The following is a 25,681-nucleotide window of genomic DNA, read 5'->3' on the forward strand; positions in this document are numbered from 1 at the left end:
GATGCCCCAAACTTGGCTGACCTGCACTGACTTATTGCCCACCCTGGAACTTTCGATTTGAGATACGCTAGTTCGCTAGGTAGCTAGCTAGCCGAATCCATCCGACGAAAAACACCAGCCCAGGAGATCTTGAAGCTTTGGTTAGCGACCACAGCACCACAACGAAATCTTAGAGTAAGCAAAGGTACCGAAGGCTATTTGGAGAAATCAGGGTAGAAGTACACACGCAGTGTAGTTTGTATCAGGAAGACCTTGTACATTCGTGGTACTTCCGGACACTGCCCAGACCATTCCATATTTGACAAAAGCCAATGCCGCTGACTGGACCTGGTAGACATCCGGGAAGGCGTTGAGCCGCACCAGTCAGCCCCTGACAGTGGACCACCAACAAGGTTGCATGTGACCCGCAGATGCGCCATCGACAAGGCGATCAGTCCCTGTTCCCACGGGGAGACTCGCAACAGAGTTTGATAACGGACAGTTGACCAATAGATCTAGTATCCTCGCCATCCCCCCTTGCCGGCTGAGATTTTGGATTTCGTTGGGTTCCATTCGATCCGCCAAACGCCCTGGGCTGGGCCTGCCCTGCATGAATCGTTAGCTAGGTGTGGGTCATGACTTGTCCGATGGGGCTTTGATCTTCTATCGACAAGCAAGATGGTTAGGCCTTTCAAAATGGCATGATATCTTGACATTGTCGATGAGTTGGACGGCTATGGCATGAGCTACTTCATCTTTTTGATAGCCAGCTTAAGATCCAGGCGTTTGCTCTTGGAAGAAGTATAAGACCCCTTCGTCTGCCTTGCCCTGTCTTGACACTTGCTCTTCATTGAAAACATCACACCAACACGAGAGCTGCAACGTTTATCGTGACCAAGTCCTTCACCCGCCCCCCATGGGGCGTTCTGGCAGTTGGGGCCATGATCATGGTCCCGTCTGCTCTTGCTGCTATTCGCCTCGATATAGGCCCTCGAAAACGTCCAGGTTGCCGAGATCACACCCTGATGCCCACGTCAGACGCGACAAGCAAGAAGTTCTGTTCAACAAACCAGACTCAGACTTTGATCTCCCGCTTCGCTGCAAGCCGGCTCAGGGCAAGCTTCTCACACTCACCGACGACGAAAAGTGGGCTGCCTGCTGCCCGCCCGGTTCTCGACTGCTCGGCACGATTAACACAGCGTTTGACTGCTGTGGCGAGGGTCATGACTTGGCAGGAAGCAAAGATACGGGATGGACATGTTGTCCTTCGGGCTACGAGGATGATGGAACCAAGTGCAAAGACCCAAAGCCTCTCTGTCCCAACGGAATGGAGCTCGTGGACGGGAAGTGTGTCTGTCCACCCGGGACTACCCAGGCTGCGGATAGAACCTGTAAGCCAAACACGGCCAATGGAGGTGATGGCAATGGGGGAAACCAGGCCGGAAAGCATCCTTTAGGTCCTTGTTCATCAGAAATCTCCTCTGGTACGACCACCACATCACCGTTTCTGTATGGCCATACCTAGTTTCCCAGGCCAGCTACCTCTTTAAGATGGACAACGGCGAGTATCTCGGTTTCAACAAGAAGTGGTACGCTGCGTCTAAGCCTTCCCGCGACCACCAGATGGGCAAGTTCAAGCTCTGCAAGACCAACGCCTGCCTCGATTCCGAGTCTAGCAGATCAACCCCGGTGATCCCATTCGCATTCTAGACCTTCACGGTGAACCGAATAGCGGGAAGGACCCCAACCAGTGGCTCAATAACGCACAAAACGGAGGCCACATTGCCTGTACACCCAAGTTTGAGGATGCCGGCGTATTCACAATCAGCAAATGGACGGAGGGCAAATACTGCATCTCAGGCCTGGAGACCGGCGTCGGTCCTACCTGTCCCAGTGATAGCCCTGCCCTGGTGGCCAAAGTCCTGGTAGTCAGTTCCCAGGTGGACAGTTCCCAGGTGGACAGTTTCCCGGTGGGTACTTTCCTAATGGACAAAACCCAGGTGATCGGTTTCCTGGTGGCCAGAACCCAGGTGGTCAGTTTCCCGGTGGTCAGAACCCAAGTGGTCAAAACCCAGGGGGACAGAATCCCGGTGGTCAGTTTCCAAGTGGCCAGATTCCCGGTGGTCAGTTTCCTGGTGGCCAGTTTCCTGGTGGCCAGTTTCCCGACGGACAGAACCCTGGTGGACAAAATCCTGGATGCCGCTCTCCTCCGACTGGGACACTTACGCCGGGAGGTGGCGCAACTCCGACCTGCCCGCCTGGGCAGCCATGGAAGGATGGAACCTGTGTTATCCCCATCACCGATTGTGCTGACCGGGCTCATCCCGAGTTTGGCGATACGTCGTATAATCCGGCGAACTTCCCCTGTTCCATTGGTCGGGAGCGTCCGTGCCGTGGTGAGCAAGTTCAAGACTGGAAGCCAGCCAACCTTCCTTGGACTGGCACTCACCGCCAGCCTGGACCCCCTCAGCCTTATGAAACGACGATCAACTTTGACTTTGATGTCATAATGAGCATTGTCGATGTCGAAGCCCAGAGCGAGCACTTTTTGGTCAACCTTGACGGCACGTTTTGGGGCGAGACAGGGGGTGAGCGAGGGTACAAGAATCAGTATATCGGCAACTATAATGACCCAGAGTGGTGTCTTTTGAATGGATATACAAGAGGATATTTCTTGATTCCGAAGGTATGTTGTCTTCTTTCCCCTACCTATGCGTCCCACTCTGATAATTATCTCGACTTATCATTGTTGACACCGTCTGCATCACAGGGCAACACACTTTGACCATTGAATGGCCTCAGGGAACGGGCAAGTACCAAAATGATGGGGGCGATAACTGGTGGTACGGCATTGCACGCTACCGGTTCGACAAGCTGTGCGATCCCAGCAGGTGTCTACCTGATTGCGCTGTTGAGAAGGAGAAGGAGGCTCAACAGTTGAGATTGCAGCTGCAGAGAGAAGGGAAGTGGTCATCTGTTGCAAGCTCGCAGGGAAAGCAGTGGGGTTACTACGATCAGAAGGTCGTGGCCGGAGGGTCTAAGGTACCTTGAAATGAGTTGACGGAAAGGGCTGAGGATAGGATTCACTGCTCGGTTTTGACAGATCTAAGGACGACAATACACAAAAACACTGTCACCCGCATGAACCCCAAGGCAACGCTTCTCCTGATGCTGAGAACCACTCAACGTTCGGCAGAGGCTTTTTCATGACGGTCCTTAGGCAGGCAGGTCTAATCATGGTCACTTTCCATTGTATAATCAGGTATTTGGACCACGGGCTTGTGATTGGCTAGGTTTGAAACCGCATATATGCTCGAGGACGGCCCAGCAGGTCGAGGGGGATGCAAGCGACCAGGACAATAACTCTGCTCGAATTATCCATTACCCGTACCTGGACATCAATTGAAAAGCGACCAGAAGTAGGCTGCGCGAGACTGCAGCCATTGATAATGAACCTGGGGATGCTGTCGAGGAGACAAAAAAGGAACTTGGGATTGAAGGTGAAGGTGTCATCAGATAAACCTCTTTTGGAACGAAGTCATCCAATTTCTTTCTTGGTTCCATGTGCTGGGGCCAGACCCACTGTGGGATTTCATGCAAGCAAATTCCTGGGAAAGCCATTGGCCAGCACTTTGTTGACCGGCCCAACGATCCGGATTGCCAGGCCCACCAGCTGCCCCAGGCCCACCTCCCCGCATTCTAACCCTGTTCATTCCGCGGCCCGCCCGATGGTTTCTCCCAGCTCCATTCCCCTTTCATCCGGACTTTCTCCTGCCCCTGCAACATGCGCCGCTCTTTTCTTGTTTCGTTGACGTGATGAGATGTCATTGATGGATCGTCGCTTTTCTGTCCATCACCCTCATTGCGTTGGGGACAGGCAATATCCCCTATAGTACTCAGTCACTCCGTACAGTACATGCACACACTGACAGGTCGCGTGAGGTGGATTGCGTGCATCGAGTGCTCTTTCTTGCTGCTAACCCCATTGGCGAGCTTTCAGCGTTGCATTCCAGGTTCTGCTGTTCCGGGCCTTCTTCTCCCGTCGGCATCCTCTCGCCCAACATCCCGGGCCCAGCTCTGCCAGCCAAAGTCCAGCGGCAGGTGCTCTCGCATTCGTCAAATTGCACAAGGTGAGATGACTTGACCACAGAAGAGGTCTGTGTGGAAGCGTCATGCAAGCAGTCAACACCCACGGCCGTCACGCCGGTCAACCGGGTATCGGTCACCTCGCGGCCTCCATTGCAAGTCCCAATGGCATGGGATTATTGTCTGGAACCGAGCACTTTATACGAAATTGCTCCCCAAAATTGCTTCACCAACACCACACTAGCACCATCAGTCACTAGGTGTTCCCCATCATGCAGGGGGGCAGCCTTCGGTACACCCTGTCCGCTTCGCCGTTTGGGTCGCCCCTCAGGAAGGCTGATACCCATGGAAGTTCCCCAGTTGAGTCCATACCCCGCTCATGGTGCAACGACGGACTGTCGACTAGCCCCTGTTGGCATTTTGAAGGATTGCCCCCCTGGGCCTTGATGGACTCCCCTCTTGATCCGTGCTTGTTAACCGTCCTCAAGGGTCCGCCGAGGAGCGATGGCCCGTCATTGGAAGGGCTACTTGAACACCGGGTATGCACGCACGGGAGTTTGTGGCCTTTTGCTTTCTTCTTTTGTTCTTTTGGGACTTCTGCCGCACCATCTGACGACAACCTCTTTGGACGGCATCCAGCACACAGCAACACTGAGCAAGGTGGCAACATCCCACCGAGGGTCAGGTCGCCATGGCCCAACGACACCGGATTAGAAATGACTCGGCCTCGTCCTTTGAGGTCCCAGTTCATGAGACCCCTCGCTTCCAGAGGGTATACTGGACTCGGGAGCCTCATCTACGCAAACTCTATGGCATGGCCGCAATATTGATGGTGGCCTCGGCAACGACAGGCTACGATGGCATGTTGGTCAATACCTCACAGCAAATAGACCTATGGAGGTACTTTTTCTTTCCCGAACTGAGGGACAAGCCGAATGGGGATCCTATCCTGGATAGCAAACTGGCCATCTTGGTCAACATGTTCAACATTGGGTCCATTCTGTCCTTCTTCATAACGCCTCACGTGGCCGATACCTATGGGAGGAGATCGGCCATTGTGGCCGGCTGTCTGTTCATGATAGGCGGCGGTCTCTTGACTGCATTTGCCAACGGCTATGGGAGTGTGTTTGGCCCCACCACAGACATTCTTGGAGTGAGAAAGTGCTAACCTTGGTGCCGTGCAGTGTACATGGGCGGCCGTTTCATGCTTGGCTTTGGCAATTCTCTTTCCCAAATGGCATCGCCGCTCTTGCTCACCGAAATCTGTCACCCGCAACATCGAGGTCCCGTCACGGCCGTGTATAACTGTCTCTGGAATGCTGGTGCGCTGCTTGTATCATGCATCGCGTGGGGCACCGCCAACATCAAAAACGACTGGTCATGGAGGTCCATCACCTTTCTGCAAATCGTGCCGTCATTGATTCAACTCACGGGCATCTGGTGGATTCCCGAATCGCCGCGCTATCTCATCAACAAGGATAGACCTCAGGAGGCGCTACACATCCTGTCCAAGTGGCATGCTGGGGGGGACATAAACAACGCCACCGTTCAATTTGAGTACCGCGAGATTCGTGAAACTATCCGGATTCAAAAGGAGAACGAACAGTCCACCAGCTACAAGGACTTTTTCCGAACCAAGGGAAACAGATGGCGACTGGCCATCATCGTATCACTGGGTGTTATCTCCCAGTACAGTGGGAACGCTTTATTCAGCAACTACATCGACATGATCTACAGGGGAGCGGGCATCAACGACCAGAACCAGAAGCTGGCCATGTCCACCGGCAAGACCATCCTCGATCTCATCATCACCATCACCGCGGCGCTCAACGTCGACCGATGGGGCAGACGGCCATTATTCTTGGTAGCCATGGTCGGCATGGTCATCTCGTTTCTCTGCTGGACCATTACCGGAATTGTTTACGAGCATAGCAATCCAACCAACCTCACTGCTGGCTATGTGCAGCTCGTCTTCATTTGGGTGTTTGGCATATTTTACGACATTGGGTTTTCGGGCCTGCTGGTGGCCTATGCTCTCGAGGTGTTGCCTTTCCACCTCCGAGCCAAGGGGATGATGATCATGAACATTACCGTGCAAGCCATCTTGGCGCTGGGGAAGTAAGTTTGATGCCTTGACACCAAACCCGCGAAAACAACTCATGGCTAACGACTCTGACCTCTAGTCAAACAAACAAAATTGCATGGGAAAGGCTACCAAATCACTGGAATCTCATGCTGTTTTACACCATCTGGAACTTTTTTGAGCTCCTGTTTGTGTGGTTCTTCTATGTCGAGACTAAAGGGCCGACCCTGGAAGAAATTGCCAAGATTTTCGACGGAGATGGTGCTATTGCTCACATCGACATGCACCAAGTGCAAAAGGACATCTATCAGAATACTCCAGACGATCACGATGAACTGCCAGGGAGGGCGTTATAATTTTTTCGAGACAGTTTTCTTAGTTCACTCCTTGGATTGGTGCTGCATAGCCGGGCGTTTCAACGGGATCATATTGGCAGGGTTTGGAAAAGGAAAACGGAAAGCATTGGGGCAATGACACAGGGCATTTGGCACACAACTATGATACCACAGATATTGACGAACTCAGTAAAGAAGGTAGTTAAATTGATTTCTTTCAACATTTGCCGTCGGGCGTTACGCCCAAGCATCATTTGGATATTTATTTAGGCCCCTCACACTCCACCTCGACCGCTTTACTGAAATCTCTAAGAAACCTCCAAGTGGCTTCTCTTTTCCAGCCTTGTTCAACAAATTGGCCAGGCGTTTCTGTCGGAAAGAAGTCGACAATGTCACCAAGACTCTCATCGTGGCTGGCACGGACAAGGGCTCGATCGTTGCAATCCAACTCTTGCAGCTTTTTGACTGTTGCTCGCAACATGTCAACGTTGTGATGCCAGCGTGAACCATGGCTGGCGCACGACGTGTAGAAGCTCGCCCTTTTTCCGTTTGGAAGAAGACGGCTGAGCCGAGGCGATTCCGTGCACAATGTTTCATCCGAAGTTGAACCTGATGCACAAAATGGGAGGGTGATATTACGTCGGGTAAAGGGAGGTAAGGGGATGGTCTTAGTTCTCCAGGGTGATGGATCGTATCTCCAGCCAACAAAACAAACGAGGTTGGAGTGACTCGCGCAAACGCGCAGATATATCCCACCGTATGGCCGGGGGCATCCAAGAGAAACAATGATCTGTCACCAAGGAAGTCGAAGGCGAGGAAGTTTCCAAGCTTGCAGCTTTCTTTACCAAACTCCGGTTCCGTGATCCGGCGCCCAGCATAGTCACTATCGCGGATGACACTGGCTGGATCGGCCGGGTAGCCCGGTAGCAATTTCGTTGTGAATCCAGGGCCAACAATGAGTGGAACAGTTGTCAGAAAGGTGGATGGGTCACTGATATGGTCAAATGATGATGGGACAGAATAATCCCGTAAATGGAGCTCGTGTCGACACCATTTGCCACCAAGATGTCATGCACATCCATTTCAACATGCAGCTACCACACTAACGCAAGCAGGCGACTGACCAAATCAGGGGCAAGATTACGCCAATCTTTTCGTATTCCTAGATCAAATAGGAATGTCTTTTTGAGAGTTGGGTGGTGGATGAGGAACGACCAAATTGGAGCTGCAAGCCCTCTGTGACCCGTTGTCGGAGGCCCAAAGAACAGCTCGGCAGGACAGGAATGGATAGTCGCGGTGGTGTTATCGCTGAAATCGAGACCGTTGAAGATGATAGTGGGACATGAAGTTGAGGTGGTGTGGCAGCCATAATCAAGAAGGGAAAGTAAGGTAGATTCTTAGTAATTTTTCACAATGTACCTATACAACGTGAACCTTTGGACTCTAAGTACATGATTTTCCGTCATTGTATCAAGAAGTGGTCTTCATTATCTCATAGTTGGAGCAACAAAAAACAAAAATTGAAAAAGATTGGATGTCAAAAAGCAACGATCCGCCCAGGGGTCGAACCTGGAACCTCCTGATTGATACTTGTATCGTAGTCAGACGCGCTGCCATTACGCCAGCGGACCAATGAGAATTGATATTTTGTCGATTGTAATTTATGGTTACATTGGATCTGAACAACTTTGTGCAGCATACCTTAGCGAGTGACGAAATTCGTTAATCTCTCGTCATTCATAAACCCCCCAAAAGAAAACCAGCCATCGCAAGTGCTACCTTGAGACATTTTTCCAGCCTTCTTTTCACATACCTATACCTCAATAGCATCGACGGGTGCTACCATCCGACGCCATGCCGTATACATCCACCTTTCCGTTATCCCATGCTAAGCCGCTAGGTTTCGTAGTAACACTGCCGCCCATATTATCCCACGAAGCTGTCCACTGGCCATTGGTGGCCTTTTTGCGGTACATGGCACCGTCCCGGCCAGTGTAGTACACTTCCATCTGATTGCCCCAAGCAACAACATCTGGAGCCGTGCCTGGTCGCACATCACCACCCATGTTCATCCAGTTACCCCAATTCCCGGTGCTGTTGGTGTAAGTTCTCATCCACACCGCCCCGTCGGTTCCCCCAACGGCCACAGTCATATTGCCGCTCCAAGCAACGGCGCTGGGTTCACTATCCAACGAGCCCCCGAGGTTTGTCCAGCTTCCCCAAGTATTTCCATTCATCATTTGTTTCGCCCATGCCTGTCCATCTGTCCCTCTCACCACCACTGCCGTGTGGCCTTCACCCCAGCTTACAGACTTTGGCGCACCGGCGAGGGAGCCGCCCATGTTTTGCCAGCTGCCCCATCCGCTATTCTCGTCGTACCTAATCCCCCACAGCTGATTGTCACTGGAGCTGGTGTAGACAGACGCATGCCTGCCGCCCCAGGAGCACGAGGAAGGATAGTGCTTGCAGTTGCCCCCCATCGGTTGCCATGATCCCCACCCACCGCCACTGTAGGGGCGATGCCAGATCTGATAGTCTGTTCCTTTGCAAAACAGGTGCATATATCCACTTCTCCTGCTGCAACAACTTGGAGCAGAGTCGAGACTTCCACCCAGATCGTCCCACTCTGGAATCCACGGGTTGCTACCGCCGCGATAGTACTTGTGACGGCATTTTCGGTCGCGATGCGTATAATATACGTCCTGCCGACCGGGGCCCCAGGATGTAACCGCGGGGTGGTACAAGCCTGAGCCAGACATGTTTTCCCACTGGCCAGATGTTGCTCGCTTGGTTTGTTGCTCGGGGTTGATCAAGGGTGAGGCAGGTGAGGATACCTGGCGAGGAGAACGGGCTTTGAAAGACGGAGAGGGATTAGTGAAGTACTCGATCGAGTGAACATTGGACCGCTTGGAGAGGAAGTTATCGGGGCGGGTCGTATTCCAATAGTCAATATCTCTTGCTTCCGCGCGGCTGCGGATGAGGAAAGGTGAAGGACGGGTGCGGGGCCCTATAAGATCAGGTGATGGGAGGGAAAAGACGAGAAGGGGTAGGGTGAGCAATATGATGTAATGGATCATGTTTTGCAGGAGGTTGGATTCGATGGTTTTAGAGTCTGCAGTGATTGAAGTGGGTGTTTCGTGATGACGGTAACAAGCAAGCTTCCAGAGACAAAAAGGAGACTTTTATAGACAGCAAACTTGCGTGCTTCTGCATCCAGACGGACTTGCATGGGGCCTTACGATGGAACAGTCCTCGTCCTGAGTCAGTTCATAGCCATACAGATTGCGGCTGGACGGCTACCAATCTTCATTATTGCGACACTTCTCACCTTATCTTGTGTGAATACTGGGTCAGTCTGACCCTGGGAGAGTTCCTACTGGCTATTTTCTCACAGCGTGTTATTCACTTTCGTTCTGAGTTCCCACTGCGAGACATCCAAGTGGTCACAAAGCCATGGATGCTTTTCTCACAATACAAAATACCGACAGGACACCAGGGTTGCACTGCAGCACACTGTACCCGCATAATGAAGTGGTGGCCCATTCATGTGGGCACTTGCTTGTTGCCAAGTCCGAATAAAGGGATCGAGTTGACCGGGTATGAATCTTGCCGATGCCCATTACCATCAGGGAGAGGGGGCAGGCCGGGAAGGTAAGGTAAGGTAGCACCTAACAAGATGAAAGAGGAAACCACCCCGACTTGACATATCAAAGGAAGATAGCTCGAGAACGAGTCTCAACCCAGTCGTGATGCAACTGTTTGAAGCGTCCGAGGTCTATGGTTGCATAGCTATCTACGACCGCATGATCAGTTCCAGAGTCTCATGGGGTACATAGAGCTTGCTGTTGTTTAGTTCACGGCTATTTGAGTCTTGGTGACTGTCACGCATTCGAAGATGAAACTCGGCTTACCTCTCTTATCTATATGGGGCTCATCGATACTCTCCGTCACTTTCTCCGCTGCGTATCAACTTTCAACCCAGGTATGGTAACCACTGTAACATACCAGACTCAACCCACCGCCTCTCCAGTTCCCGAAATATGCTATTATTGCTCGTTTGGTGTCACACCACCGTTCATGTTATCTTTTCCGAGGCATAGGTGATGTCCTCTTCCGCGAGGCTCATGGTGGTGTGTATCAGAGTACCAAGGTATCTGTGTGCCGCTACAATGTCAACGATGGACGGGAAACCTTGACTTGCTTTCCCCCGAAATTGGCCCAGATTGCTCATGGCTGAGCTGTAGGTTGGTATCAAACTGATTAGAGATTGTTAGGGAAATGGAAATAAAACTCCATGCTACATACAGAAAAGCGTAAAATGAAAACGGAAAACCAAAGAAAAACAGAATAACCCCCCCTTCCCACGTCTAAGACTCTAAGGTATTATGCTCCCACACCTGATACAACTGCCCACTTTCGTTTTTGGAATCTCGACTCTACCCTCATCAACTTGAACATATTGGACCTAGGAAAAGCAGCTCTTGGCCCAAAGGATAGCTTTAACCTTGAGGGGAATCTTGTTGCTCTTGCCAGAGTTAAGTTCACGGACCTGGATGCCGTGCTTCTCCTTCAAGGGGCCCTCGTTGGAGGATAAAGATTGCCTTCCTGGAGCGTCAACATCATCAGTTCTGTCGCCAGTGTAGATCTGACGGGGACGCCAAATCTTAATGGGTTTGTCTGTCAATTACAATGTTAGGATCTGATTCTGAAAGGTAGACCTAGATTCGGATGTGGAAACATACCCAAGGTCTCTCTCCAGTGTGCGAGACCACCGGGAATTCGCGATAGAGTGATGATGGCCGTGATCATGTCGGTCTCGAAGCCCCTGCGACAAGATGGTTTGTTAGCATTTGTCTCACCACATGGAATGCACGAACGATGGCACGTACAGAGCAGAGTACAAGAAGCATCCCAACAGATCGGCATTCGCCTTGAGCTTCCTGCTCACAAAGTACTCGTCCTCATTGGCCAGCTTGTCGATGGCAAAGGCAACCCTGAGCAGAGGGTTGGCGTCACACTTCTCCCTGTTCTTCTCAATAAGTTCCTCAATGAGGGAAAGGCGGGGGTCGCGGGTGCGGTAGATGCGGTGACCGTAGCCGAACAGACGAGCCTTCTTGGACTTGACCATTTCAATGTAAGCAGGGACAAAACTGGGGTGCTTGATCTTGCCCAGTGCTTCATAAGCAAGATCGATGGCGCCTCCATGAAGGGGACCAAATCCGCATACCAGAGCGGAAATGGCGCAAGAGCCTGGATCGGCAAGAGTGGAGCCAGCATGGAGAAGGCCGGCGGTAGAGTTGGTCATCTCATGGTCTGCGTAGCAGATCCAGAGCTTCTCAAGGCACGCCTGAATCTCGGGATCGGGACCAACACCAGTCTCCTTGTTTGTCTTGCCCATCATCAACAGCAGATTTCCAATGAGGCTGCCATTGGGATCCGGGTTTGTGAAGGTCAGCTTTCGCTTGTGACAGTGAATGAGAGCGAGGGTAGTAGCATAGTAGGCGATGGTGCGGATGATGGCCGCATCGGCCTGTTCGAAGTTGTTGTGGAAGCTGGGTTTGTGTGTGTGTCGATTGTTGGCAATCACCTTGTCCCCTGACATGAAGGCACAGAGACCGGCGAGGCACATCGGGTATGTATCGCTGTTGCGTCTGGAGAGCAAGCACGGTGGTCAGTATGGAGCTCACCCGGTCGACCGAGAGTGTTGATGCCACTTACGGGAACGCAGCTATGGTGTCAACGACTGTCTTGGTTGGTACCATGGCAGCAGCGAACTTTCGTCGCACATCCAGCTTTTCGGCTTGTGTAGGAAGCTTTCCCCACATCAAGAGGTAAAGCACATCCTCATAGTCATTGTTTTGGAAGAGCTCTTGGATGGGATGGCCACGATATTGGATTTGGCCCCGGTTGCCGTCACTGTCTTGCATTAACACGTGGAGCCAAGTAAAAGGTGAACTGGCACTTACATCAGGGTGATCTCGGATTCCATGCACGCGACATTCTCAAAGCCATTGTCGAGGACGGTGAGCTTCTGCTCAATATCGCTGCCCTTTGGATCTGGGGTGGTGATAGCCATGAGGTCCTTGGCCCGGATGAAGTTATCATGGATGGGGATGAGGTAGGCATTCTCGGTGCGAGAATCCACAATGCGCAGTTGGCCGGTCTCTTTGGAAGGCATATTGGCGGTTGGTCAACGTTGACTGAGCGTGAACGAGTATTCAAGTCGATGCGGACTGGAGTGTTGGTTGGATGTCGTGGATCAGTATCACGGTACAAGTGCTGGCATTTAAGCACTTTTGGAAGTTAGGACGGGGACTGTTGAGGATGTCGAGTCCTTTTCCCAACTTGGATTGCACTGATTCACATTTCCGTCATGTAATTGTCGCTGGGGGTGATGTCGTGTCTCAACAAGTCGTGGGGTCGGCCATCCGGGAAGTTCGGAAGATCCCTTCCACATATAGCAAGTGTTCGAGGAGCGGCAACAATGGAACCGTTGCAGCCGCACAGCGAGCTATCCGTGAGACTTTTGGGATATCGGGGAGTCAAGTGCTGCGCAGGACTTTTTCTTCCATTCCATAGGAGCCGGCGGCAGTACCTTGCGATTGGGAAATGGTTCGCTGACCCGGACCTGCAGGTGTGTAACACGTACCTGGGGCGTGGTGTCCCCACAAAATCCTCAGATTCCTTTCCATCGCTTCCGTGCGCGCAGCTCACGGCTGTTTCGGTCAAGTCCGCCTCATAGAAGCTCTACCGGTCTGGAATCCTTTGAGAAAGATATTATCTGATAATGTCAAAATTGTGGCATGTTTGATCTTTGTTGATGTCTTGGCGGTCGGACCAGGAGATGTTGAGATCTTCCGGGCTTATGCCGTCCTTGTTTACTGCATTCCGCATTCCGACAACTCCAAGTTCATAAGTCCCAGGAGTCAGCGCGCACTCTGAATGTTTTGTTTCTCATCACCATCACCACCATCCACTAGAAGCCTCCGCCGCCTGCTCTCAACGCTCTCAACTACAAACACTTTTGCACAACATCTTACCTTTCATACAACTTCGAAATCGATCAGAATGGCCGCTGCTGCTGTTGCCCCCACCTCCACCACAGGCTTTGTCTGCATGTGGAATGGCACCAAGGACGGTGCCGACGCTTTTGTCGACTATGGCAATGGCAACACCAACATCAACGAGCCCCAGAAGGTCAATATTGTGGCTCACGACATCCGCCACTTGGAGCCCAAGCCATCTCTCGCCGGAGACGGCTACGAGCTCGCCGACCACGTCAGCAATCTTTCCACCGAGGACATGCTTGCTGGAAACACTCCCGAGGGCCGCAAGTTGATTGAGACCGAGTACTATGCCGAGTGCAAGAAGATCATTGCCGACATCACCAAGGCCCCCATCGTGGAGCCTTACATCTTCCGCATCCGACAAAACGGTGCTCATCCTCGCGATTTTGGCACCAAGAACGTGGCCAACAAGGGCATGACCTCGGCCTCCCTTCCAATTGCCCATGTTGACCGTGACCGCCGCACGCTCCGCGACGGCATCATTGAGTACTTTGGCGCAGATGAGGCCGAGAGACTGTTCAAGAAGCACAAGCGGTATGCCCAGATCAACGTTTGGCGTGGTGTGGACGAGGTCATCAAGAAGTGGCCCCTCATCTTTATCAACCACGCCCAGGTCCCCAACTGGGATTATGACAGCCACATGGCCACAGTTACGCCCATCAATGACCCCCGCGTCGCCATCCGCGGCCAAAAGGCGCAGGACAGTGTTCTCAAGTATGCCGCCGAGTACAGCTACTACTATGTCAGCGACATGAAGAAGGAGGAGGTGCTTGTCTTCTCGTCAGGCGACAGCGATGCCGCTCGCGTTGTGCCCCACGGCGCTTTCTGGGACGACAACACGGCTGATGATGCGCCCACCAGGCGCTCGCTCGAGGTCCGTGCCTGGGTTTTCTTTGACGACGAGGAGTAATTGAGATGAACGTGTTGGTGCTTCGATGATCTGTTTCAATTTTTCCACTCACTAGACTAGCTTAGATAAATCAAACCGTGCAAGTTGTCATGATGCCTCCATTCACAATGTCGTTTTGTCTTGCAATGTCTTGAAAGGAGATCTCGACATGTCTGCTGTCAGCTGTTCAAGTGAAGGTCCCTGCTTGTGTGTCTGTGCCTGAGAGTTGTGATTGGTTGTGATTGAAATAGAAATGCGGGAGCTAGCCCTAGCGCATGTTTTTGGCCTCCCAGAGCCCCACTCTCAACGTCCAATGACGTGTTTGAGCCTGGGCCACTTTGATAACATCAAAAAAGGACTACCCAAAGAGGAAACAAGCTCAGCGCCAATGGCAGATGTACCGAGATCCCCGCAGGGTCAGCGTTACACCACGGCAAGCCTCACACGGACACGGACTGGTTTTCTCGTCACTTTTGTCCTGTCCATAACAACCACTGACTTCAAGGCGGTGTTTTCCCATCAGGTCTGCGTTTTTCACTCCGTTCTGGTCCAGGCCCCGGTAATGCCGATCATTCCCATTCCGCTCTTCTATTGTTCAAACCGTGTCATCGGGTTTCGCTCTGATGGCATCAAATCTGAGTCAACTATGAAATGTAAGACAGGACAGTCAAAGCTGGAATTGAGGCCTGCCATCTCAGACGTGTCTTGATCCAGCCCTTTTCACTGCATGTGCACAGTACCGGGAAATGGGGATCTGGGGACATCGTACCTCCAGGAACCGTCCCCTTCTCGTGCTCTGTTGCCGTTTGGGGGGACTAGAAATGGACAGCATGTGAAATTGGGCCACCAGTTCTTACCAAAGCTCAAAGCCCCGGGGCGGAGGCAAACTCGGCACGGAGAACGGAACATATTTGGCTCCATCACATATCGGCTTCTTCGGTGTTCCTATTGCTAGAATTCGGTAGTGACTGGCGAGGTAGGTTAGCTTAAACCACGAGATAGCATCAAAACCTCCAAAGAGAACCGTCCCGGCTTTGGGATCTGACTGCACGTGGGCTTATCCGCCAAGCCTCCCCTACTTCTGGTCACAGTCCACAGATCCTGGCCATCAGCGATAGAGCTACTACAAAGGTAGGCAACCCCGACTCTTCCAGTCATGAGCCGCAAAGTCGCATCATACCTCGGTATCTTGACAATGGCAACCGGGGGAACGGAGTCGTCGGAGACCCAGGCAAGAAGACAGACCCTCAAGAAGTCTTCCCTTCTCAGTACCACCACATGGCATCCATTTCCTTCATGGCTCCGCCGGGGCGCTGGGTCTTTTCAATGGGATATTCATAATCTGGCAATCGATTCTCCCTCTGTTGACTCGATGCCAAGACAAGCATAACCATCAGATGTCAAACAGTTTTGGGATTAGTCTCACAGTCCCACCCACACCCCGGATGTGCGGCAGGGGGGCGCGGCCACTAATAGTGGACCTTCTGGAATGCAACCCAACAATGGGGTGGCCACAAGGAAAGACGGGCTCGACCGAGACACCGGGAGAAAGGGCACTTTGGCTCCCTATCCTCCGTTCCATGACACCTTCTCCTCGCCTGAAAATGCACGACATAAGTGTAAAAGAACATCGACGACGCGCTGAACATTGGCATCCACCACCGCTTTGAACCTGGCCAAGCCTTGAGGGTTTTCTCTTCGTTTTATCGTCTTTATTTTTGTTTTCTTGCCCTGGGCTTGCCCTGGGTACCATCAAAACACACCGTCATGGCAGTCATGGCAACCGTGGCGACAGGAAGCACATCTGCTCTCGCTGCTGTCGACACCGAGCCCATCTCTGAGCAGCCCGTCTCGGACGGTGTTGACGACGTCGACGTGCCACCTCCGTATTCCGTATGGTCACCGTGGCAAAAGAAGCTCATCGTCGCCGGCGCCGCCTTTGGTGGTTTCTTCAACCCAATCACGGCCCAAGTCTACCTACCTGCTCTAACCGTCTTGGAAGACGAGTTCGGCGTCACCGAGGCCGAAATCAACCTGACCGTTACCACCTACATGATCTTCCAGGGCTTGACTCCTATCCTATTCAGTGGTTTTACCGACACACTGGGAAGACGACCTGGATACATCTTCTGTTTCATCGTATACATCTCAGCCAACATTGCCCTGGCTCTCGCAAATGACTATGAGGACTTGCTGGTAATACGGTGTTTCCAGTCAGCCGGATCAGCGACCATCATGGTGATCTGTCAGGCAGTGGTGGCCGACATCATCACCAGCGCCGAAAGAGGAGCTTATATTGCATTGACGGCCATCCCGTCCATTCTGGGCCCATCCCTCGGTCCCGTCATTGGCGGTGCCATGACGCAATACATGGGTTGGAGGAGCATCTTTTGGATGTTGACCATTGCAGCGGGCATCAACTTCTTGCTCATGCTGTTGTTCATACCAGAAACGTGCCGCAAGGTGGTAGGTGACGGATCCGTCCGCCCTCCCTGGTGGTGTCAGAGCGTGTATCAGTGGTTTTACTACCGTCGGCACCCCAGTGTCCCTCAAAACCTTAACTCGCTTGAAAAGTCTGCGTACACCACGGATGAGGGCAAACTCAAGTACGCCACTTCTCACTTGTTTTCATCCTTTGCGTTGCTCCGAGAGAAGGAGCTTGCACTTTTACTCATCATCGGCGGTACCGTTTTCACTGGGGTCTATGCCGTGGGAACGGCCATGCCAGCCCTCCTCCAAAACTTGTATGGCTTTACCCCCATGCAAATTGGACTCATGTATTTACCATTGGCTGGTGGCTCAATCCTTGCGGTGGTGTTTGTTGGGCCCGGCATGAACTGGAACCTGAGACGGCATGCCAGAAAGCTGGGAATGCCGGTGGACAAGAAAACCAAGATGGACCTCAGTCGGTTTCCCATTGAGAAGGTTAGACTGGAGATTGCATTCCCATTTTTGCTCTTGGGCGTCGGGATTATAACTTCTTGGGGCTGGATCACCGTCAACAAGGTCGAGATTGAAAAGGTGATCATTGTGGTGCTTTTCCTTGGGGTTGGTTTGGTTGGAGTCAACAATGTGGTCAACGCGCTGATTGTCGACATTTATCCCGACACAGCCGGCGCGGCGCTGGCAGCCTACAACCTAGCAAAATGCATCATGGGCGCAGCATCGTCTGGATTCGTCGCGCCCATGATCCTAGGGATGGGCATGGGTCCGGCGTTTACTCTCTTGGGTTGTCTCTACCTTCTACTCGTGCCCATCATACTCTTGGTAATGTGGAAGGGGGTTGCCTGGAGGACATCCAGACATGCAAGAGAGCTGAGAAAGAAGGGCAGCATCTTAGTCAGGGAGCAAGAGCCTCAGGAATCGGTTTCTGATACTGACATGGCAAGCACACCGCAAAAGGAAACAACGAGTACCGAGATTCTGCCGGCAGAAAAGGACGCGAGGTCGACATCATAGTCCACTTCGTTTAATGGATGGAATAACTACGAGCATGCGTGTATTGATAGACGATAGACTACTGTGTATTTTTGATTGCCGTTTGCCATTGGGAACCATATGTACAATTGTAATTTCCGAATCCATCATTTCATGATACAACCCGTCCAGCCTCATTAAGTATGGCTTCACACCATGAAGCCTATTACCACTTCGTGTACAAAAATCCAAACACATATTACAACAACTTCTCCCTCGCCATACATCTTGTAACGCCCAAGAGCGTCAACGTACCGCGTTGCCAGTCCAATTCGTCATCCCTCTACACCGTGGTTGTGGTTCCATGACCGTTGCTCACAGGGACTGCGTTGCCACTCGTAAGCGGTCTGTCTTTCTCGATGTCACCACCGTGGAGAAGTCTGTTCGTCCGCGAACCAGCCCACATCAGAGCTTCTAAGATCGCATTGAGGAACAGGTATGAACTACAATAGTAACGCGTTAGTGAGCACTGGGGTGGCATACTGTGTAGAGATCGACTACTTACAACCCAATGATCCAAAATGCCTGAATGGTATGCTTGAGCCGGCACCTGTTGACAAAAGGAGGAGAATTGTACAAGCACCTATTACCGGCATAATCCTGGCTGCTGAAAATCAAGCTTGTGAGCCAGAAGTATGAGAGCAGGAGGTTAAGCGGAAGCATGTAGCCTCTGTAAAATTTGAATGCCGGTAAAAAGGTTGCAAAAAGATATAGAAAAAGGGTCACTACCGCAATCACTTCTTGGTACACAAGATGTGTGTTTCGGTAGCGGTAGTGGTGTAAAAAGTAGGACAAGATCCCAGTCAAGATGGTTGACGACGCAAGCACCAAAAAGTTGTGGAGCCCAAGAATGGTGCGGATGATGGGATTGTCAAAAAAGCGCTTGGTGTTGGTGGTGTCCATCTTGGTGGTTATTCTTGATCTAACAGAGGGCAATGCTGATGTTGGTGAGAGGCGGAGATTGGGGCAGTTGTCCGTCTCTGGGATTTCTGGAACAAGACAATCTTTAAACCAGACAACCTCACAACGAATGACGTGTAGCTTCACGTATTCATGACGCATGTTACATGCCCCGTGTCACCTACATTTTTCGCTGGGCGGTGATGCTGGAAGAAGTGCAGGTGACGTCAAGGAGGGCCCAAAGCGCAGTGTTGAAACAAATACCAATGCTGAATGACGATGGCTTGTCTGAACCTTGCATCTTCAAAGTGTCATCAGATGTGCTGTGCATTGATATTGGGGAAGACTGTTCCGGAAAACGCAGCGCAAGTCTAGGATGGATATGGATGTGGCCCTGAGGGACGGGGAGCTAAGGCCTCAGACAATGAGTTGTAATTCTGATTCAGTTTCAAACATCCCTGTCGCGACCTTTTCCGCCTAACACATCTAGAGGTATGGTTTTGGGTTGATCGCTGCCACTGGCGCCGTTGCCTATCGCTTTCCCATCACTTACCAGCGAGATGCTGTTTTCGTTGTTGGTTATGCTCCTCCATGTCTTCGAAAACACGTTCCCGGCAACAAGCGGAAAGCTCCGTGACTTTCTGATCTGTCGCAATATGGGGTTCATGATTGTTAGAGTGGCACATATTATGGCGGTGGTAAGATGAAGTGTAGCCCAGAGCACAATCTTGAACTGATTGGGATTTCGGGCGGTAGGGACGTAGCCGAGCACAACCTTGACGATTCCGGTCACCACAACACTGTGAGAAGAAGAGACAAGTTAGCTAGATAACATACATCCAATCGACAAACAGCGTCTATGTAAATCTTACAATACTCCGAGGAAGAAAATGCCCCCGGCTGACAGTTTGTTCGCGGGCGGTATGTTGAGCTTTCGGAGACTTGCCATCGGAAGTCCTAGAATCATGATGTTCAAAATGACTTCAAAGATTCCCATTGCCAGCCAAAAGATGTTGTAGTTATAGCAATACCGCTCGTCGTTTATAGGCAATTCCCAAGCCTTCTCCACAGGGACGCAGTTGAAAACGGAGGCGATTGTTCCGGTTAGCGCCCACCCGAAGACGAGTGCGCTGACGACAATGAGCTGAATATTGAATGCCTTGTCTGATTGAAAGATGCGACGGTACATGAGCAAGATACTCAGCATTGCGGTACCGCTGACGACAAAATAAAGCATTGCAACGACATAAACCATTTTGTGGTAGAGTGTGATTCGCTCGAGGTCGTGGCCTGACAGCCCCAGCTGGCCTTCGACAAGGACATCGGCCAGCCATAATCCGTAAGCAGCAACGACATAAACTACATGAGAATGTTGAAGGTTAACTTTGAGACCATGAAGATCTAGGGAGAATAACGCACACCACTGTAAAAGCCCACCGCAGACAGATAGTCCGATCGTGGACCCAACAACCATGTAACCATCTAGCCCAACTCCCTGTCTAGAGTATAATCGGGTGTAAATACGAGCGATGGCCGAAAGGATAGCGAGTGTTAGTGCTACAACAGCAGTGACGAGAACTGCGGTGGTGTTGCCCGCACTGTTAGATTCCTCAAAGGGGATCAGTGGGGGCGGATCTGGGGTAGAAGACGAGGGAGATGACATGTTGACTCGTGGCGTGGGTGATTGGTGCTGTGTTTGGCACTGCATTTGCTCTTTAAAAGAGGAAAAGATATCATCTTGCCCATCGAGATTGAAATTTCTCGACAGGATTCAACCAGCAAGCGTAGATAGAATGTTGCCATGCGGCGTTGCCGTTATTCTTTTGGTGATCCTTTCACATGTGTGGCACGTGTGCTTTGGTTGACGCTTGACCGAAGACAAAGACTTGGTTGGCCGTGCGTCACGAACTCGAGTGCACTCTTTGACCGAAGCAGGTACTACAAGATAACAAACCTTAGATTCATTGTTCGAAATGCTTGGCCTCGGGTTGAATCGCCTTCAACGAGATCCGGGGTGGCCGAGTAGCCGATAGCACGTTGGTTCTGAGATTCAACTTCTACTACCTTGGGTTCGGTCATTTTTGTTGGGCATTTTCCTCATTTGATAGTACGCTCGCGATTCAAGTTCAACCAGATGAGTGGTCAAACTAGACGAGATTTGCTTGGTTTAGATCTACAGGAGAGGTGGTGTGGGGATTCCTGACTGCTAGCCCTGTCGGATGAAGATGGCTGGTGTCTACCGACGGGATTGGAGCGGCTCGACAAGTGTCAAACACCATTCATCATTGGACCGGTTAAAGGTGGTGACATCGTCTAAAAGAGATGCTCTGGAGCCAGAAACATGGTTTTCAGACCTAGGAGAACGTGAAATGGTCATAATGGGAGTCAACGAAACCCCTCTGGTTATGCACGACGCGCGGCGTCTATGCAATTTTCAATGGTTCCGTACCCAACAGATTGGGTAATGACGGACCGACGGTGATCTCATGGCACTTGATATACGACTCTTCAAACGCTTGATTGTCCGTCTAGCCATAACTGTGGATACCTATATTGCTGCAAGGGGTTGCAATTATCCCCGACCCGCGTTTGCGAGACAGGCTAGAAAGCAGCCGGCTATTACCACCAGTCTCAACGATCACGAGTCTGTATGTTTTCTGGGGTAAAGGCAATTACCAGGATCCACCGAGAATCTGGGGAACTCCGCACATTTGGCATTGATGGTATTCCGGCTAAAAGGGGAGAGCTTACAATCCAGCCGCCACCACCTAGACGATCGCATCATGGTTGTTTGGGCATCTTTAAAAAGGGACTCTTGTTCTCGTTGTGTGAGCCAAGTTCTTGGTCATACCGCAACCTCATTCTTACCATGCTTCGCCTCGCATTGTTGGCCGGTATTGGCCTAGCCAAAGGGGCATTGGGTGTCAATCTCATTGCCTCTCACTTCAGCGGCGGCATCTATACCCTTTCTCTGACCACCACAGGTACCAGCGGTACCATCTCGGTGACATCTCAAACCAACGGATGCGGGACTACTCCCGGATGGATTGAGTTGTACTCCGACACTCGAAAACTTTATTGCTTTGACGAATCGTGGACGGGTCGCGGCCAACATGCCGAGTTCAACGTTCAGAACGATGGACGGCTTTCCCTAGCCTCGTCTTTGCAGGTTTCAGGCAATTCTGTGCATGGGATTCTTTACGGCGGTCCCGATGGCAGGAGTTACATTGCCACGGCCGAATAGTACGTTTCCCGCTCAACTCCTCAAAACCACAATGACCTTTCCTTGACACACCCGCAGTTCTCCCTCAACCATTACCACCTACAAGCTTCCCCTCCAGGGCAGTCGGGTACAACAGACGGAAAAATTCACCCTTGCTCGTCGTGGGCCCCATCAAAGACAGGATGTCCCTCATCCCCACGAGGTGCATCTTGATCCTACCGGAAAGTTCATCCTTGTTCCTGACCTGGGTGCCGATTTGATCCGCGTGTTCCGCATTGACACCAACTCTGGCCGTCTCACTTCATGTGCTTCCCACGCAACCGGTGCCGGTGACGGACCTCGTCACGTAAAGTTCTGGAAGTCGGAGAGCGGCAAGGAAAAGGTTTTCTCCCTCAACGAGCTTGGCAATTCCGTTTCTGCCTGGGATGTCAACTACACCAACGACTGCATCTCGCTCACCAGGACTCACAGCATCTCCACCTACGCCCCCGGCAAGAAAGGTGGCGCCAACACCAAAGCGGCCGAGATTCGTACTTTTGGAAACTTTTTGTACGCTTCCAACAGAGCTGATCAGACGTTTGGCAACTCTCAGGATTCCATCGCCATTTACACCATCGACCCCACCACTGGTGCCATTGCCTGGCTTGAGGCGGCCAACAGTTACTCGTACTATCCCCGTACATTTGCCTTCAACAAGAACGGCACCCTCGTCGCCATTGGTGGTCAAACCTCGAGCAACGTGGCTATTGTGGCAAGAGACACTGCAACTGGTAAGCTTGGAAACTTGGTGGCCAACGTCCAAGTAGGCCAAAAAGGCCGGGCTGGTGAAGAAGATGGTTTGAGTGCTGTTGTCTGGGCCGAGTAATATTGAAAAGGGCTATAAAAATAAGCAGAGGCTAAGAAAATAAGCATTCCGGTATTACCTCTCTGTCGCTCCGCTTCACATTTAAGATTGAGCATGCAGATCCTCGTAATGAAACGCCAGCTGCAATGAGCATAACCAGGTCGTGTCCTCTTATTTCGCAAAAGCTGGGCTTGCAGAATCCGTGACCAGATGCAGGATCAAGAGCTTCGTTTTCTTTTCTCTCAAATTACCAACCTGTTCCTTGAGACGAGCTGCCAGAAGCAAAACCGAAGCATTTGCATTGCTACTGTCAAAGTATGTGAATCCCAAAAACGGTTCACACGCCTTCTATCCCACTGTTCATGACCCAAAGACCGACAGATGATGCACGAAGGCATCAAGAGCTGAAAACTTGGAAGCAGTCAGAACCGATCGTGGCTGTTGCAAGCCAATGGTCATCTCGATGATTTACATTGACTCCCTGTTTCACTAGAACCTTGCAACTGTCCATAGGTTTTATCTAAGTTCAGATATAATACCTAACTCTTGATGCTCAGCACCAATATGTCTACCTACCGCCAAACGCCAAGCCAGATCCAAAGCAACCACGCAAAATACATTCGTGTAAAAGCCAACTATTCAAACCAACCTTACCTGGAGGACATACAATCCAGATATACACCCACACTGTCACCGCAAAAATCCTCCAGTAATATCCTTCGGTCTTCAACCTTCATTGTCAAATTGTGGTAAAGCCCACGTCTATTTCTTCCCAGATACCGTGGTCTTCTTCGCTGTCGTAACAGGGACAGAAGTCTTGGTCGCCGTAGCAGTCTTGGTCGCAACGGGGGCCGATGTTTTAGTCGCGGCGGGGGCTGAAGTCTTGGTTGCAGTAGAAGTCTTGACGGCAGCAGTGGTCTTGGCCGCTGTCGTCGCGGTCGACGTCTTGAGTCCCGTAGTATTAGCCGGAGCTGGGACCTTTTGACCTGGTTTGCTAGCTTGGGTGTTGAGGCCAGAAGTTGACTTGTCTGCCAAAGCCGGTCGTCCGGTTGCCGGTGTGGGTTTCGCGGTTGCTGTCACGGGCTTCGAGGTCGGAGCTTTAGTAGAAGCGTTGTTGACAGGTACTGAACCGGTAGTGTTTGAAGGGCTAGTCCTGCCACCTGTCGCACCCCCTCCGGTGCTAGGCCCGGGCCTCCCGGTACCGCTCTGACCAGTGGCCCCCGTTCCACTTCCACCGGCGGCGCCTGATCCTCCCCCTCCGCCAGCCGGGGGTGTTGGGAGCTGAAGGCCACCACCGCCTTGACCAGCGAGCCACTGTGGGTGCGGCTTTACCCAAGCCACATTCAATGTGTTGCAGCATTTCTGGCAGTTCGGATCCTTGGGTCCTCTGCTGCACGGCTCTTGAATCCCAACGTAATTGTTGGGTCCCTTGCCTGGACTATCCGGCCATAGACGAGCATCTTGACCGGAGAGTTTGCTGGTGACTTGGCATAGTAACGTCCGCCACGAACGTGTTGTGAGCGGGCCTCTTTCTCGAACCAGCTCTCAAAGACATACCAGACTCCATCTTCGGCATGGAGCTCACGGGGCCCATCTCTTGTCTGTTTCTTTCCATCCGCCGAGAGCACGACACGTGAAACGAGCGTCCCACCAGGCTTGCGCTTTGTACCAGCCTTCGTCAGTCTTGAGATATTCGTTGAACCTGCCCCTCGGAATCGTGCATTGGAACACCATACCACCTCGTGCAAAGCCCATGTTGACGTAAAGGGTAGCTACGAGAAGGGAGCTGGTCGTTGAGGTATAGGCTCCCTTGTTCGCATAGTTTCTGTGCAGCCAGTCGAATGCCTCCTTTCCCCAGGCCTCAAGCTGTCTATCTGTTGGCTCCTCGGGTCCGTCAAACTCCCAATGTCTGTACCAGACGGCACCTCCCACGTTATTGAGTGGGGGTGCTTGATCTTCCTGGCCCCAGATCTGGAGAGGAGTGTTGAGCGGAACGATGGCTGCCATGGTGGGGGATATGTCCCGAGTATACCAAAGTGTTCGGCGAGGAGATTAGTCCAAAAAAGGGGATAATAATGTAGGTGACTCGACCAGCGAGAATGAACTAGAGAAAGTATCAAGGCAGTGATGGTTGTCGTGATATGGTTCCAAACATCTTACGGACATGAAGAATAGTGATATTATATACATGGACCTGTCTTCCACTGGTAGTCCACAGAGCTCAAGAATAGCATAACACTATCATCTCCACACGCCTACTCTGCATCAGGCCCAGCATGTTAGAAGACGGGCCATCTTTCAGACCCGGTCATTGTGTCTGAGTACCTCTATTGAAACTGCCGCAAGACACCACAATGCTATGCTGCGGCGCTGAAATCGAAAAGAGTACCTGGCCATACGCTCAAAATGAAAGGGACAATTCTTCAGTTGCAATATCTGATGTGTCCATACCGAGATATCTCGCATCTCACAAACAGCGGCCACGGCAGATAATATCGGTATGTGCCGTAATGGTGAATGACGTCCGACGGTTTCTATCGAGAATAATGTCCCAGGAGAGAGTTCAAGTTTTCGCCTGCTGTCTTCTGTTTCCCTGGCTGGCTTACTGGTCTGGTCGTTGAAGCTCATGGTCTCACATTACCTTACGCCGCAACGACCTGACACATAGGCCACCATGGTTGGCTGGCTAGATTCTCTTTTAGTCAGGCTGAGGTGGTCAGCTGCCCACTGGCGTGCATGGTTGGCTGTTTCTCTTGACTGCACAGCGACTAAGCGAAGTTGCACTGCCAAACGCTTTC

General features: G+C 51.7%; 10 protein-coding genes across 10 annotated transcripts, besides 1 other annotated feature; 5 read left to right on the forward strand and 5 right to left on the reverse strand.

Annotated features, from left to right (window-relative positions):
• Positions 1-895: 895 nt before the first annotated feature.
• On the forward strand, positions 896-2,489 carry PODANS_4_4270 (uncharacterized protein; the record flags this gene model as incomplete). The annotated part of the gene is made up of 3 exons (XM_001906398.1): positions 896-1,463; positions 1,531-1,568; positions 1,659-2,489. The coding sequence occupies 3 exons, from the start codon at positions 896-898 to the stop codon at positions 2,487-2,489; spliced, it is 1,437 nt and encodes a 478-aa protein (XP_001906433.1).
• Positions 2,490-4,756: 2,267 nt separating this feature from the next.
• Positions 4,757-6,504, forward strand: PODANS_4_4260 (uncharacterized protein; the record flags this gene model as incomplete). Its single annotated transcript, XM_001906399.1, has 3 exons — positions 4,757-5,186; positions 5,250-6,183; positions 6,249-6,504. 3 exons carry the CDS (start codon positions 4,757-4,759, stop codon positions 6,502-6,504), a joined length of 1,620 nt encoding a protein of 539 aa, XP_001906434.1.
• A 216-nt stretch (positions 6,505-6,720) lies between these two features.
• Positions 6,721-7,790, reverse strand: PODANS_4_4250 (uncharacterized protein; the record flags this gene model as incomplete). The annotated part of the gene is made up of 2 exons (XM_001906400.1): positions 6,721-7,521; positions 7,608-7,790. Coding segments are annotated over 2 exons (984 nt in total), but the record flags the coding sequence as incomplete, so codon positions are not given.
• Positions 7,791-8,031: 241 nt separating this feature from the next.
• Positions 8,032-8,114, reverse strand: a tRNA (tRNA-Arg).
• Positions 8,115-8,303: 189 nt separating this feature from the next.
• On the reverse strand, positions 8,304-9,560 carry PODANS_4_4240 (uncharacterized protein; the record flags this gene model as incomplete). The annotated part of the gene is made up of 1 exon (XM_001906401.1): positions 8,304-9,560. One exon carries the CDS (start codon positions 9,558-9,560, stop codon positions 8,304-8,306), a length of 1,257 nt encoding a protein of 418 aa, XP_001906436.1.
• Positions 9,561-10,948: 1,388 nt separating this feature from the next.
• Positions 10,949-12,133, reverse strand: PODANS_4_4230 (uncharacterized protein; the record flags this gene model as incomplete). Its single annotated transcript, XM_001906402.1, has 3 exons — positions 10,949-11,160; positions 11,226-11,308; positions 11,373-12,133. Coding segments are annotated over 3 exons (1,056 nt in total), but the record flags the coding sequence as incomplete, so codon positions are not given.
• Positions 12,134-13,551: 1,418 nt separating this feature from the next.
• PODANS_4_4220 (uncharacterized protein) lies at positions 13,552-14,460 on the forward strand (the record flags this gene model as incomplete). The annotated part of the gene is made up of 1 exon (XM_001906403.1): positions 13,552-14,460. One exon carries the CDS (start codon positions 13,552-13,554, stop codon positions 14,458-14,460), a length of 909 nt encoding a protein of 302 aa, XP_001906438.1.
• A 1,746-nt stretch (positions 14,461-16,206) lies between these two features.
• Positions 16,207-17,898, forward strand: PODANS_4_4210 (uncharacterized protein; the record flags this gene model as incomplete). The annotated part of the gene is made up of 1 exon (XM_001906404.1): positions 16,207-17,898. The coding sequence occupies one exon, from the start codon at positions 16,207-16,209 to the stop codon at positions 17,896-17,898; it is 1,692 nt and encodes a 563-aa protein (XP_001906439.1).
• Positions 17,899-18,502: 604 nt separating this feature from the next.
• On the reverse strand, positions 18,503-18,978 carry PODANS_4_4200 (uncharacterized protein; the record flags this gene model as incomplete). The annotated part of the gene is made up of 2 exons (XM_001906405.1): positions 18,503-18,523; positions 18,646-18,978. 2 exons carry the CDS (start codon positions 18,976-18,978, stop codon positions 18,503-18,505), a joined length of 354 nt encoding a protein of 117 aa, XP_001906440.1.
• A 2,707-nt stretch (positions 18,979-21,685) lies between these two features.
• Positions 21,686-22,904, forward strand: PODANS_4_4190 (uncharacterized protein; the record flags this gene model as incomplete). Its single annotated transcript, XM_001906406.1, has 2 exons — positions 21,686-22,000; positions 22,158-22,904. 2 exons carry the CDS (start codon positions 21,686-21,688, stop codon positions 22,902-22,904), a joined length of 1,062 nt encoding a protein of 353 aa, XP_001906441.1.
• A 741-nt stretch (positions 22,905-23,645) lies between these two features.
• PODANS_4_4180 (uncharacterized protein) lies at positions 23,646-24,890 on the reverse strand (the record flags this gene model as incomplete). Its single annotated transcript, XM_001906407.1, has 3 exons — positions 23,646-24,360; positions 24,469-24,544; positions 24,620-24,890. 3 exons carry the CDS (start codon positions 24,888-24,890, stop codon positions 23,646-23,648), a joined length of 1,062 nt encoding a protein of 353 aa, XP_001906442.1.
• Positions 24,891-25,681: the final 791 nt, after the last annotated feature.

Source organism: Podospora anserina, chromosome 4, assembly GCF_000226545.1.
Source record: "Podospora anserina S mat+ genomic DNA chromosome 4, supercontig 4".
NCBI lineage: Eukaryota > Fungi > Ascomycota > Sordariomycetes > Sordariales > Podosporaceae > Podospora > Podospora anserina.